This window comes from Geospiza fortis, unplaced genomic scaffold, assembly GCF_000277835.1.
Source record: "Geospiza fortis unplaced genomic scaffold, GeoFor_1.0 scaffold112, whole genome shotgun sequence".
Classification (NCBI taxonomy): domain Eukaryota; kingdom Metazoa; phylum Chordata; class Aves; order Passeriformes; family Thraupidae; genus Geospiza; species Geospiza fortis.
This window is the reverse complement of record NW_005054298.1, coordinates 8,227,859-8,243,259: the sequence shown is the minus strand read 5'-3', so window position 1 is coordinate 8,243,259 and position 15,401 is coordinate 8,227,859. Positions and strand designations below refer to the sequence as shown.

General features: G+C 41.9%; 1 protein-coding gene across 1 annotated transcript in view; it reads left to right on the top strand.

Annotated features, from left to right (window-relative positions):
• The window catches only part of LOC102031426 (kalirin RhoGEF kinase), a 178,479-nt gene that overhangs the window by 132,272 nt on the left and 30,806 nt on the right, over positions 1 to 15,401 (top strand). The window contains 2 exon segments of the mRNA XM_031057685.1: positions 1,852 to 2,026; positions 12,710 to 12,905. Of these exon segments, the coding sequence (XP_030913545.1) occupies positions 1,852 to 2,026; positions 12,710 to 12,905 (371 nt within the window).

Sequence of the window (15,401 nt, the reverse complement as noted above, 5' to 3'; positions counted from 1 at the left end):
AAGAGTTAGGTATCTTGCCTTTTTGCAGTAGTTCAGCATATAAGCTTTAGATAATAGATATTTCTCATTGAGCTTTCTCCCAGTGAAAGCGGTTTTAGGAGCATAGTGTTCATTTTAAACAAAGTCAGCAACAATGTATTGACTCCAATTTTATGTTCCCCAGAGTTTATTTTGGGTTTTTTTCCAATAATTTCTTTGAATTTTAAAACTCTAATCCATTGCCTTTCAAAGATTAGTAAGGGTTTTATATTTATTCTTTCCCAGTTTCTCATCACCAGACAGAACAAGAAATATTGTGACAGAAGCATGCAACTTCAGAAATGGTTTTTTCTGTAGGGAGATCTCTCTCAGACCAGACTAGCTAGGGGTTGACAATGCCTTATCCAAGGAGACTTTAAAAAACCCACCAGAGTACAACTCTTAAACTTTTGTATTGCATCAGTCACTGAAATGCAAGTGTGGCTTGATTTGAAGAGTGAAATGTTTAATGAAAAAGAATTTCTAAAACTAAATGTGTCTCTAGATCCCATGAGAGATTATTCAACACCAGTTTTGAATAATTCATTGAGTAATTTAGATAATATATGAATAGTAATAATCCTGCATCTGAGTGAAGACTTATTTCATGTCCTTTTATAGAAGACAGGTGCTGACTGAGGGAAGCAGAACTTGATTGGATGCAGCCTCAGATTAAGCTGTAGTTTGAAAATCTCTAGTTATTTTAATTCCTCCTTCCTCTGTGCAGCTCTAATGTGGAGGCAGAGACCCTGTGATCACCATGAATGTGAAAACAGACAGACAGAGTGGGGCAGAAACCATAACACCTAGAGAGAGAAATATCAGTGTAATATTCCCATATAAGCAAGGGAAATCAGTAGAACTTACATCTAAATCTTGTTTTAGCCAATGTGTCAGAACCAAGATTAAATTTTGGCTTCAGAGTTTCCTTTCTGGCCCTTCTGAACGTTGAGGGACCTTGTGTGGAGCGTTTGAGGATAAATTTCAGTTCTTTATGTCTGCAAATGGTATTTATCTGTAAAACAGTCACTGAAAAAAAATTGCTGAAGACATAGCAGACTATAGATGAGCCTATTAATATCCATGAAAGCACAAATAGAAAAGGAACCACCAGGGCTTTCCTGTGCCCATGCTAAGCTTTCAAGTACAGCAAATTCCCCCTTGGTCCTGGCCCACAAGTAAAGGGTTTGCTCCCTTCTGCTGCCTGTAAATGGAAAATGTAACTGCAGCCTGTCACATTCACATCTCCTTTCACTTCCCCCAGTGAAAAGACAAGTCAGGATCTCTCTTGCAGTTTCTGAAAGGTGTGTTGGGGTTTTTTTGCACTGTGTTCTGTATTCATTGCTGTACTACGTTATCCAGAGGATGCCAGGGCATCACTAGCCATTGGTCTAAAATACTCATAATGCTGCTTCAATTAGTCTGTAAGTAATAGGGCAAATGCAGGAAATTAACTTGTAAAGGTCCAGAGGCTGAATAACATCTCAGTTTGATATGAGGCAGGAGCAGGTAACCCTGCAGCATTAAAGGTGATTGCCAGCCAGTCACCTCAAGAGAGCCCTTGAGGTTGAAGTGCATCTCCTCCCCTGCCCCTCCCAAGTGTGTAAGGTCACAGTGTCACCACACAAGGAAGGATGATCCCCCTGCTCAAACTTTGTGGCAAGCTCAGGAGCTGCAGGATTTCAGGGAGCAGAGGAGATGAGTGTTGCACACACCTTCCCTCAGCCCTCTGTGCTTGGCTTTGCTCCTCAGCAGCACGCAGAATCACAGATGTGGAGTTCTTGCTCTTCTGCCTGCCTCAAAGCTCTAACCCTGCCCTCTGCCTTGCCACAGGGACTCTGCAGTTTCCAACAACAAGACCCCCCACAACAGCTCCATCAGCCACATCGAGTCCGTCCTCCAGCAGCTCGACGAGGCCCAGGTACAGATGGAAGAGCTCTTCCACGAGAGGAAGATTAAGCTAGACATTTTCCTTCAGCTCCGGATTTTTGAGCAGTACACCATTGAGGTAAGAGCTGGTTGCAGGACCTGGGGCTGGGGGGAGCTGTGGGAGGGAGAGAGGACGTGTGAACATACCCTGTGAGGGGACATCTTGGGCTGTTTGATTCTGCTCAGCTGTCCAGCGAGGGGGAGAGAGTTACAACTGTGCTTTAATTCAGACTGTTGGACCTAAAGCATGCTTTAGGATAAAGTGCCAGAATGCCTTGGAATAGGTGCATGGGTGCTTCCCTGACTATGCTGGGAATCTGCCTGCTTTGCAGAGAAGCTTTATGAGATGCCTGTTATAACTCTCTGTTGACATGAGTCACTCAGGAATTTGAAAGTTCTGTATCACTTATTAGTGGGGTTTGTCTCTTCAGATACAAACAGATACACGCCTGTCTCTAAGCCACAGAGTGAAAAAACGTGCATAAAATGAAAGGGTATTTAAAAGGTGGGCTTTTTAGACACTGCAGTGGATTTAAACAAAAAAGAAAAAAAATGTCCCTTAGAAGATTAAAAGGACAATTTTATGTCCTCGTGCAAAAAAAAAAGGTCTTTAAGTTCTGTTTTGTACTTCTGTTTTGGAATCAAAAGCACTGGATGGAAAATTCATCAAAATATTGGGGTATTCTTGAAGTGAGAAATTTTGAAGCTATTCCAGCCAATCTCAGTAATTACTTTCTGTAGTTCTGATAGGAGATGAAAAAATAACAAAATGTGTATGAACTTGCACACAGAGTCTGTGAGACTGATGTCAGTGCTTGTGTCCTTTGTGGGGTGTGTTCCTCCTGCTGTATCCCCCTGGTGCTTGTTCAGTTCAGGGAGCACCTGTAAGTGTTTGAGGATGATATATTCCTGGAGGTATTGTTTGTAAATCTGTAGGTTTATTCATTATTTATTTATTGTTTGTAAATCTGTAGGTTTATTCATTATTTATTTATTGTTCGTAAATCTGTAGGTAGTCTCAAGGTGGATGCTGGTAACTGCTGGGAGGTTTAGAATGCTGTGTTACATTTTGTGTTTAAGACATGACAGGATGTATTACAGTGGAATAAAAGGCAGGAAGCAGGTGTCCAGTTTCCTAAAAGGTGTCCTGTTCTGTTGCTGAATGCCAGACATAGGAATCAGTGAGGAGTATCTGAGCTTCTCTGCTGTGACTGCGCAGTGAGGTATTTCCCTGCAGTCTGTCCTACAGTGCTTGTTAATTATGTAAATTAGAATAGTTTCATTTACTTACCAGTTATGTGCAGCTTCCTTGCTGGTGAGAGGCAGCATTCTTTGTATTTGTGTATAAATCTATAAATGTATCTATTTCATGTCAGATACTGCTTTTTCAGCAGAGTAGGTTATCTCCTATATTTAAATAGAAGATACTTTTTATACATGTTGGTGTGGCATGGCAGATGCTGAATAATTGCAAGTTTTACTTTAAAGATGTAAATGGGTGTGAATGCTCTACTTGAACATACCTATAAATGGCATCTGTGTTTTCAAACAAGAAGAAAGAGACAACCAATTTGTGCCTCTGGAGCACCCAAATGTGTTTGTAGACAGTATGTGGTGAACCCACCTGAGTTACTCATGAAGGTCTCAGCCTGTTTCACTGCAGATTCAAGGTCTGAACCTATAATTGTGCTGATTTAACTAAAAGTATTTTTAAAAAATTAAAACAAATTACTGTTCTCAAATTCTTTTTCTTTGTAAATAGTCTTTCAATCAAAGAGTGTCACTGCCAGGCATTACTTTACTGATGGGGTAAGTGAGGCATCAGGAGACAATGTAAATTACATTATTTCCCTCACATGGGATACCAATATGGAAATACTTTGTGGATACCTTTGATTTGTTTCTTCATGGATCTTACTTCTGTATGTTCACAGAATGGAGTGGCTGTGATACATTAAGATACTTAAAATTGGAAATGTGCTTCAGAATCTTCTAAAATCAGATTAGAAAGAAAGGATTTTAAAGAAAATCACCATTAGTTGTCACTGTAGATTTGCTATTTTTTTGTAATATAAACATCTGAATTCCCTCTGCAAGATTAATATTACAGGGAAATCTGAGAGCATGTTTCATAGAGAGTCTATGGGCAGATGATTTTATTTAGAAAGCTCCCTCTCTTGGAAAAATATTTTTTATTTTAGAATAATTTTGATAATTTTTACTGAAAACACAGTGAAAAATATACCCAGATCAGTATCTTAAATTCTCTAAGTACAGTTAGTGCTTAAACAAGAAAGGCAGTTTGATGGATAATAAAACAAAGGCAGTTTGAAATAAAATGTTCAATAACACATGTATGCTATGCATTTCAAACAGCTGAATTGGCTCAAATTGACACAGTAATGGTGCTTACAAAGTAGATTGCAGTCAGTTGCCTCAGCTGTATAATGAAGATTCCAATTCAGTAGGAAACTGTTACAAGAATTAACAGAATTATCTCATGCCATTGTTGAGAAACAAAAAGATTTTTTCATCACCATAATTTAAAAGCATGTACTATTTCTGATGGTTGACTATTCCAAGCTAGTGAGGAAAAAAGAAGATGATGTTTAAAACAGGAAATTAAGTATTTTTTCTACTAAAGACAAGTAGCTTGATCTATGACTGGAAATGTATTTAGGTTTTAATTTTCCATAATAACCTAGATCCTGCATAGATTAAGAATTGTGAAATACTGTGTACCAGTATGATTGATTGTCAAATTAATTTCTCCTTTTCTAGTCTAGATAAGCCCCCTTCCATCTGTCCAAAGAGCAGTGCCATATTGAACTCATCCTTAGTGAAAGACCTGTACCTGCTGCAGCTGTGTTAATCCTTCCTGCACTCACACAAACTGCCTGCAAAACCTGGGTCCTCCTCCCAAACTCAAACATCTTTCTCCTCATTGCCACTTCTGCCGTGTCAAGCACCCAGTTTCCCATTTCCCCCCTCAGGTGTGTGTTCTTGGGTTGGTTCCTGTGCTCCAGGGAATCCCTTGACATGAGGACCCTTCCCTGGCAACTCTGGTGAGAGGAAGATTTGCATCTCTCTAGTGGAAGCTGGAGGGATGCAGCTGTGGGAGCCCATCTGCTTCCAACAGCTTTAGGGAAGGCTGCATGTTACAGCCCAGCTTCAGAAAACATCTCATGTTGTCTCTTTCCATCCAGTTTTGGTACTGAACATTTCCAATTCTTTTAATTTTCCCTGCATCTCTCTCTCTCTATCTCTCTCTCTCTCTCTTCCTCCCTCCCCCCTTTCTAATTAATAGGGCAAACAAAGTAGTAGGATTTTTTTAAAAATTAACAAATGGCAAATGAGTGATTTGCCTTTCTGTTTTGCTTAGGAAGTGTCTTTTTTTCTTTGGAACCTACCCTGCTTTGACCGTTCTCCACAAATATTGAAATATGTGCCATTGATCACATAACCCATTCCTCTGGCACTCCTTCCTAAACCTACACTGTGCCCATCTGCTTTGTAGCCCTCCTGGTTTTTGAGCTTTTGCATCTTGACAGAGGTTTGGAGCTCAGAAAAACTTTAGGATTAATGATTACTGTACAATCAACACTTATTCCCATCTATTTAGGCATTATTGATCTTGTACTTCAGTGAAATCTGTCAACTATTGTTGCATTTTGTCTTCAGGAAAAATACTTTCCTTTAAGAGAAGCCACCTGCCTGTTTCTTAGCAGGGCAGACCAGCTGTGTTCATTTAGGACTTTTAAGGACTTCTAAGGCTCACAGGCAGCTTTTGTGTTGCCCTGGACTCATGGCAGGTTTGGCAGATATGAATTTGGGTACAAACACACAGGCCCATAGCATGTGCTGCCTGTTCTTTCTTGCCTTAATCTCATTATATTGACTGATATTTACACTCTGGGTTCTCGGGGTAAGTTATGAAATCCAAGCTATGGCAACACCTGAAAAGAGACATAACAGAAACATGAGAGACCCTGGCTGTCCCTGTGGGAGCTGTTCTGCCCTAAGTTTTAACACACAACTTGAGAGCCCATCCTTTATTTAAGGAAATGTGTCTAACTCTGATGCCTGATAGGTTTTAATCCTTTACCAAACCCCTGCACTTTTCAACAACATGGGATCCTTGGGATTATATGGTTGGTATTTCTATATGATACAGACTGGATTGAGTTTGTGTAGCCAGCCAGGTAACTCAGGAGATTTCATGGGATGTGAATGTGGGAGCTGAGCTGCTGTGAGGGAATCAGGAGCAGGGCTGGAGGGGTGAGGGCTGGCAGACATCAGCAGCTGTGCTGGCACCACACTGAGTATATTTTACATACAAAGCACAGGCTTGCTCCAGAGTTATATCCTCAGGAACATCTGTCAAGTATACCTTGTCCCTTGCTTCAGAAATAGTAATTTACAGGCTTATTAACCATTATTTGAGTAAATGCAAATTTACAGCAAAATGCTGAGTAAATGTGTAAGAACCAAATGGTAAAATGCACTGAGTGGCAACCCCTAAAAACTTACTGCCATGCAGAGTCTTTCTGCATATTTTTCGCTTTAAACTTTTGTAGAGAGATTATCAAATTCACCTGTAGGCCTCTGTAGAATGCTATGACTGAGAACAGGAATGATCTCAGCCAATACATGTGCAGCAATATTTGTTGGTTACCTGAAAAAAAACCTTCCACACCTGTAGGCACACAGTTTGTGGTAATTGGGAGTGGGGCTGTGGTGAGCCTCATCCCCAGTGGGTACAGCTGTGAGCAGCAGGGGAGCCGCACTGACAGCAATGAGCTGTAGAGTGCCCAGGGGCACTGACCAACCACCAAAGGGAACAGAGGGCACAGAGGCGCAGTGCATCAACATGAGGGGTGTGAAAGGTTGGGCTAAAGAACCAGAATGGCAGATGCTTGAAGTCTTCTGATGTGGTAGGGGATTACTTTGTATGGGCGAATGCTTAAAGCCTTCTGAAATTGTGAGGTGATACTCTGTGTGTCACGGCTGTCTCAACTGTGACATGTGCTGTGATACTTCTCCCTTTCCTAGGAAAGTGGAAGTGTCCACTTTCCTTTCCTGGAAGTGTCCAGCTCCTTCCCTTGCATGTATTGTTTCTTTTCCTACAATGTGAAATGTTAGACAGAACCTGTTTTCTGTAGTCTTAGAGTGATGTGATTCCTATGGCAGGACAGTCCTGAGAGGGATTAAGGGGGTTCCCACTGCACAATATAAATTGGATCTTGTAAGCGGTTTGTTATATTTCAAAAAACCCATGATCACTAAAATCTTCACCTGCTGGATATCTAATTTCCCCACATTCAATTTCTTTGGCTCCATTTCACCTGCTAATTAAATTTTTCAGCCTTGATTTCTCTTGCTGCCTCTTCTGGCTGTTCACAACAATCCCTGAGCACAAGTTTAGGAGGAAACAGGAGCCAGCTTTCACAGCAGCTCGTTTCACTGTTATTTACAACTCATTTGAGCATCCTATTCCAGGTTTATAACACTAGCTGTACCTTTCAAGAGTATTAGCTGCCTGCATGAAGGTACAAGATGTTTTGTAGCCCCCTCACTAGGAGCTGACGCTCAGATGTGAACTTCTTTATAAGAAGTAAGTGTTACAGAGCTTTTGGGATAGATTTGAAAGAAATTTCAACCTTTTCTGTTCATAAGATGGGATCCTGTAATGTTTCTTGCTTAGTGAGTTTTTGTTTCTCTTTTCCATCTATACTGAGTTTTCCAGCTGCATGTCCCTTCATTTTAAGGAAAGGAATGCTCTAAGCTCTTCTGGGCACCCTGTGTTTTGGAGCTGAATCCCATTGTTGCTCCATATATTTTTGGGATTCAAGGGAGTCAAAAGCACTGGAGCAGAATCATCACTGTGACAGTCCTTTCACACTTCAGTGGCTCAGGTCCCCACTAAGCCAGTGTGGCATCTCTGTCTGTTGTCAAAAAAATGGGGTGACAGTGTTGTCATTTTGCGCAGCATCAGCCAAAACCAGGGCCTGAGAAAGAGGAACAGCAAACTTTCTGCTTATAAGATCTGTAGAAATGACAGTTCCATTTACCCTTTCCCATCTCAGTCTGCTCTTAGACCCACTTACACTGTCACATCCAGTCCTCTGCTCCTTCAGCCTGCTCTGAATGTTCTTACCTTGGCATGCCTGTTGCCCCATCTCTGGTGAGTGCCTTAGAGATCTGGTCTTACCAATTCTATTATAACTCCTCTCTTTCTGCACTCACAGACATTCCCTCTGCATCCAGGATGTGGATTTTTTTTTTTTCCTTCCTGGATCAAGTCTTACCTCTCATCTCATCCATCCCCACTGTTAATCCCAGCTGTATGGCTGTCACCTTTTTTCCTCTTGAAATGAGGTAAATCTTGTCTTTTCAGTGCAGATCTGCTCTGTGCCTGTGTGACTGTTCTTCCTCTCCTGGCTCATCCCCATGCTCTACCCACTCTTCTCACCTTTGCTTCTCTTCCTACTTGCACCATCATTTTTGTTCCAACCTGCCTCCTACATTTGCTTATTCTTCCCAGGCATCTTTACTCTTTTTCAGATCCCTCTCAAGCCCACTTGCTTTGTGTTGATAGCTTGTGCTCCCAGGATAGAACTTTCTTCCCTCCTCCTCATATGCCCTTCCTCAGCCCATACTTCAGAATATCAGCTTCTCTGTGATTCATTCTCCATAGAGCATTTATCTTCTTTCACTTGATTCCTCACTTCCCCTCTCTACCTCCTTCAACTGGCAAACAACATTTTCTGGTTGCCATTAAACATGACTTTAGATGTTAAACACTGAATTAAGGCCAAACAAGCAGCTTTCAAGCATCCTTTTGTAGAAAATCTCATCATCGGCACCATAAAAAAATATATCCTTAAGGATTTAGACAAGAAATTATTGGAGATGTACAATTTCCTGCACAGCAGCTGCTGCAGCTCTGGCAGGCTCTTTGGCCTAATTCACAAGCTGCATGGAAGGCATGAGATGCCTGGGCTGCTCCTGTTGTCATTATTACTGCTGCTGCTTTTCACCTGTGTACACCTCTCTACAGCTGTCATTATTCTCCAGTACTGAAGAACATGTCCCTCTCCATTTGGTCAGGTTTCTTGCTGATGTTGCAACATGACAAATGCAGGAGGCAGCAAATGCAGCAGTATTGCAGGGGTGGGAATTTGGATATATTAAGTTGCTGCTTTAGGAGGATTCCTGCCTAAGAGCTTTGTGGTCTAGACTGTGGTCACTGTGTCTGCACGAACACAGACCTGGCTGCCATGGGCTGTATATCCAGAACTGCTCTGGGACAGTCTCATGGAGCTCACACAAACCCAGCATTTACTCACATGCTCCACCCTTTCTCTGATAAGGATATCTCAGATATCTCACTTCATACTAAAGTGGGTTCACTGCCAGTGCTGCTTCTCCTCCCATTCTCGTGGCAGCAGGAGCATCTGTTTCAGGTGAAGAATGACAAAATGTGCTTCCTAGGCTCATTGGAATCAATACTTTGTCATGGCTTTCTCCCATCAGTACTCCTGGGTTGTTTGATCTTCCTTTAGTAATAGGGAGCTGTTTTTTGACCACTGACCTCATATGACCCACAGAAAAGGAGGGTGGCCCCTTCCAAGGAGCTGGCTGAAGTGTGGCTGACAATGAGTCACATGCAGCTTTCCTTGGAACAGTGTGGAAACCAGGGGATAAGGCTGCTTGTACTAGTGTAGACCTTGCACCCCTGCTCTTGCTGCTCTCAGGACCCTTCTGCTTTGGTAAAATTGCTTTCTCAAGCGACAACAGAACAGACCAGAGCTCCAGTCTTCTACTACAGCAGGGCTTCCCTTCTCTCACTGCATGTTGGGGGTGCTGAGGTCTATTTAGAATCACTAACACTGGTAAATAAAGCGAATAAAATAAGTACTGTCAGTTCTTCCCAGCAAAATGCCTGAACAGGGTAAATTAATCAGCAATTCTTCTTTGTCAAAAAGGAATAAAACAAGTTCATGGCCAAGTGACCCTCATTTATGAGAGAATTCCTGACAGAGGCCCAGTGCAATTGGATCTTGCCACAGCTTAGGGGATAGGACACTTCTGTTTAATGCAGTCCAAGTTTTATTAGAAATATCAAGGGCTGACTCATCTGTGAAAGCATCCTTTTTTTAGACTTGAAAAGTATATGGCTGTAGTTAACAGAGCTGCCTAATTACATCTTCTTCAAGAAAAATAAATCATTTTCCCTATACCCAAATCAAACCAGTACATTCAGACTCTGGCACTATTTCCAAATGGTCCTGTTTGAAGTACAGAAAATGCTGGGATTTTGAGACATTGTCTGTAGAGAGAGAAAAGGAAATGTCCTAATGAGATATGCAAAGCAGCATGGTCTCTGGAACAGGGCACCAGATTGGGATTCAGGAAACCTGGGTTGTTATTATAGCCCTGCTATTGCTTCTTGCCTTAGTGTGCTTTAGATTCCCTGCTAGCCATCTGTTTGTTACTCAGAGCAATCTACCCAGCCTTCCTGTACCCACTTAGCCTGAGAAATTTGGTGTTGTTCCACCTCTTGCTGTGCTGATTCCTTCCTCTTTTCCCCTGATCCAGCACAGGGGATGACTGTCACTCCTTCATCAGCCCTCACTCAAAGGCTACTTCCCTCCTTCCTTCTTCCCTCCCCTGGGGGCTGTGCTCTTGGCCTGGCAGAGCTGGCACTCACTCTGACAGCTTTGTTACTGCTGGACATGTCCAGAGCTGCTCAGGCACAGGCTTAGCCTCTGTTCCTGCCCTGGCAATGTGACATGGAGCACCATGGGCTGCTGGCCTTGCATCCCACATTGTTTATCAGCTTGCATCCTCACTGCCTGTACCATCCTTTCCTCCTTAGCTGGAACACTGAGTGGATCTGGGGAGTGTGGATAATGGAGCAAAACCCCTTTTAGCTCCATTGTCCACAAGCAGTAAAAGCAGTAGTGGTCCGTGTCCCTTCTGCAGCCAAGTGGAAAAGTTACCAAGAGAAAGTTCTGATTCACTTATGTCGTGTGCTTTTCCATAGAAAGAGCAGAAAGGAACTGAACATTAACACTGAACATTTACATTGAACAACTGAACATTTACACTGAACTTTGTGTTACTGTCGTGGCTGTAGGAACCTGTGCTCACTCTGAATTAATTCTGTTGTTTGTAGTTTGAAATGAGGTCAAGATCACCTCAGTTCTGATCACTGTTAGCTGAGCATCTACCCCTAAATGTAAATATATCTGTTAAAGCTGTTTTCCACCATCAACTTTGGACATTTTTCCCAAACTGCTAAGTCTGCCAATAAGTCTCGACAGTCCAGGGACTCCTGCTGTGATATGTGAATGAATCAGAGGCTGCTGGAATCAGGAATGGGGGCAAAGACAGTGTAGAGATAGCTATTATTTAAAGGTAATTGAGTGGAATGGGCAAAGGAACAAGCTGAAGAAAAATAGAAACCCCTCAGGATATCCACGCTCTGCCTTCTCTTCCGCAGATGAGTCCCAGGTTCTTCACTGAGTAAGTCTGCTTTTCTGCTTCTCTCAAAAAAGAGCCTAAAACATGCACTTTTTCCTTCTAGTGCAAAACTCTGTGCTTTTGTCCATTCTAATGTGAGAAGGGCTGAGAACTGATCCATTTTGGTCCTCTTCCTAAGCCTGTGCTGCATATTATGTATGTTTTCTCGAAAGGAGAGCTGAATGGAAAATTCTGAATCTTGGTTCCTTAGGAAGTTAAACATCTCACTGCACACAGGCCCTGAAGAGCACTTTTAGTGAGAAGCAGAGAACTTTTCACTGCATCATAATGTGTACAAGTGGGAATGTAGATATCTACTTTTAGCTCTCCTGAATTTAGCTATTTAGCTGAGGAATTGACCTATTAATCAGAATTAAGCCATTTATTTAATCATTTTCAATCCTTCTAAGACTTGTATTCTGCACTGTACAACTTAATTCCCATTTCCCTTGTCCCCCCTCCCTCATTCATTGTCATTAGCACAATTCCCTCTTTTTTGCCTGCAGCAGCAGAACCTAGGTTGAGGTGAGACTGGGCTGCTTAGGTGGACACCAGATCTTGCTTTAATTGCTCAGGCAAAACTGGAGGACTTTGATACCAGCTGGCTTCTGTGGAGAAAGATGTAAAATGCAGAAGATACAATAAATGGACTGCTAAAATCATCAGCCTGTGTGTCACAATTAGGAAGCAGAGAAAGCAAAGAAGATTTTGCATGTTCCCAGGAGGTACTGGCAGGTCTTTGGTTACAGCCAGGTTTCATTTGTGGATCTGTAGATGATTCACCTAAACCTTGAGTGTGATGTTTCTGTGTTGTGCATTACATCTGTGATATGTAACATATAATGTGTTGCAAAATGAATGTTTTAGAAACATTCAGGCCATTTTGGGATTGTGTGGTTGCAGGGCATTTTGTAATTCTGGAAGCATTATTTTTTCATTTAATTTGAATATATTCAGAAACATTTGTTCTATCATCAAGGAGAATATAGTGGGTATTCTCTTCCAGTGTCATTTGGGATATGTAAGGGAAAAGGAAGGTGACAGTTTTTGTTGGACTGATAATCTTTTCATGGATCCTCACCTAAGAAAAATGTGAAGTGTCACCATCAAGTGGGCAGGATCTGGAGTTTGAAGGTTTCTGGATCAGAGTCAAAATGCGAAGTATTTTCTGATCCAAACGTTGTTTGAGAGTAAGATATTTCATTGATCCTGAGTGCGTCTTCTGCCCATGAAGGTTACAGCAGAGCTGGATGCTTGGAATGAAGATCTGCTGAGGCAAATGAATGATTTCAACACCGAGGATCTCACTCTGGCTGAGCAGCGATTGCAGCGTCACACTGAGCGGAAACTGGCCATGAACAACATGACCTTTGAAGTCATCCAGCAGGGGCAAGACTTGCACCAATACATCATGGAGGTCCAGGCTTCAGGTGAGAACAATTTGATCTCTATTTTACATGGAAAAAAAAAAACCAAACCATGAAAAAGCCCAAACCCCCAAAATGCATAGCAAGCCGAAATACCACATTACATATCAAATAAGCTTTTAACATAAGTGTAGGCAAATACCTGTCTCTCCACTCCCAGAACTGTTCCACAAGTTTTGAGAATTCTGATTCAGGATTTTATGTAAAAACCTGCTATTTCTTTGAGACTGAAACTCATTGAGGAAATGAAGCTGAATTTCAAGTTTCATTCAGAAAGTTTCACAGCTGCAGGATGGAGTGTGTGATTGACTCCAAATTGGATGGGGAGGGAAGGGCAAGACAAGCTCCTTGTCCTTGCTCCAGCTCAGAAACAAGCACTGAAGTTAAGAGCTACAGATCCTTGAGCTGGGCAGTCAGACCTCAGGTCTGGATGCAGTGTAGTCATTCTAGACTCCTAAGCTTGTTAATCCTACTGCAAATTGACTTTAGTGAGAGTCAAACTGACCAGATGGTCTGGCTTCATTCTCTGCAGACTCAAGTGCCTTTTCCCTGTTCCCCATTTCAGGATGCAGACATGCCCAAGGGTAAGAGAGAGAGAGAGAGTAAGAGGAGAAAGAATCTAGTTATCCAAGGGTCCTCTGGGAAAGAATCCAAACATGAGAGCCCTGAAACCAGTAATGAAATGGAACTCTTGTTTCCAGCCAGTTCTATTTGGAATTGTTTTGTGTAAAAAGGGAATATGATAAACCATACTGGAATTCTCCTTTTCAGAGTGCACTTAAAGGTAGCAACTTGGGTGTAAAAAAGCCCTTTGAGATGTGCTCTTAAATGAAAGTTTTGATTCATTTTGGGAGGGAGTCTGTCTGATTTTGCTCTGCTTCTCAGCATAAGAGAATTTCTAATACATCCTAAGAGTCAAAATTTTTGTTTCCTTGGATTTTGCATCTGGAAAAGGAATATCATAATTCAGATTAATCACTGCATAAAGCCCAGAGGTGAATGTTACTTATGTAGTGCTTTAACCTTCTAAAATGTTTGGAAAGATTGCAAAGCAAGAGCAGTTCCTGTTCTTTCCCTCGTTTGAAATAAAAAGGATTTTATGGTATTATCCTTTGGCAAACATTTTACCTCTAGGCACCTACCTTCAGAACAATCTGGCAGTATCGAGCCTGATTTCGCAGGCTGCACTCAACAGAGCCTTGAGGACTGCTTCAAGTGGATGTTGTGAACTAGATAATCTGGTGCATTCTGTGAGCCTGAGATCTGCCCACACGATGCCTGGCCCTGTGCTTCAGCCTCCCTGAATTCTGAGTTAGGAAACTCCTCCTAAGGCATTGGTTAAGATGTTTGTGCTCTTTTGTCTGTTTGTTTTTCCATCCTGGAAGGAATCCATGGGAGGTAAAGAATATGATCCAGAACAGAGCACGGTCAGGAGCCTCAGTGACTGAGTTTTAGAAAATAAAAAATAAATTCTGTGTTTGTCAAGAAGTTAGAAACAACTTCTTTTGGATTGCTGACAAAAGGTTAGCAACTCAATGAATTGACCTGTAAAATGTTTTTGTAAGATTCTCTGAGGCCACTTTCTATGAAGCCTACCTAATAAAAATCCACTGCTCTCAAAAGCAGGGAAGCAGAAGTCCCATGGGGATGTAGAGTAACTATAGTAAATCAAAGGTAATGGCCATGTCTAGTATGCATGGAATGCTAAATGCTGGGAGAATGGAAAAATAAGGGAGAAAGGTAGTACTTGGGAGCCTACTGCTCCTTTCTTCAGTAAAGAACAGTTATACTTCATAAAAAAGTGATTGAATTTTACTCCCTCTTCCTGAATCCTTTATCATAGCCATTCAGGGTATAGGGTAGGGGATGATTGTTCTTAACTGCCAGAGCTGGAAACCTGCAGAGGTTCTGGGAAATCAGCTGCTATTGCTGCTTCCTATTGTACACTGTCACCGCTGCTACGATCAAAACTCACCTGTAGCCAGAGAAGATAAGAACCAGAAAAAATGTGATTTTCCAGAGCCATTCTGCCTAACCAGCCACCCTTAATTGACCAAGTTTCTTCCCTTCCCTATAACTCTCTTTGAGCTTTATTCTTTTCAACATGCCACACAGGAGACTGACTTGGTTTTGATCACTCTCTCTTTTGTCTTGGAGGTCTTTAAGCCAGCAAGTCTGTCAGATAAAATTATATCCATGTGCTGCCATTTATGATGTCTTTTTCACTTGGAAGTCTTGAGGTAGAAAAAGAAGGTTTTGGACATTCAGCCATGATTTTTGCATGTCTGATGCAGACTTGGAGCACTGACCCTTACTAGGCTGTGGAGTGTCTGGCAATTCCCTGTGAACATTCTTATGTTGGTACAATAAATCCAGTGGTTCTGTGATGCACCAGGTCAGACTGTGGATATTGAGGGCATCCACACAATCAGGCTTCTCTGCAAGCCCAGTATTTCCAAAGTTCCATCCAGCTCAGGGCTATGTTCCTGTGATTCCTTC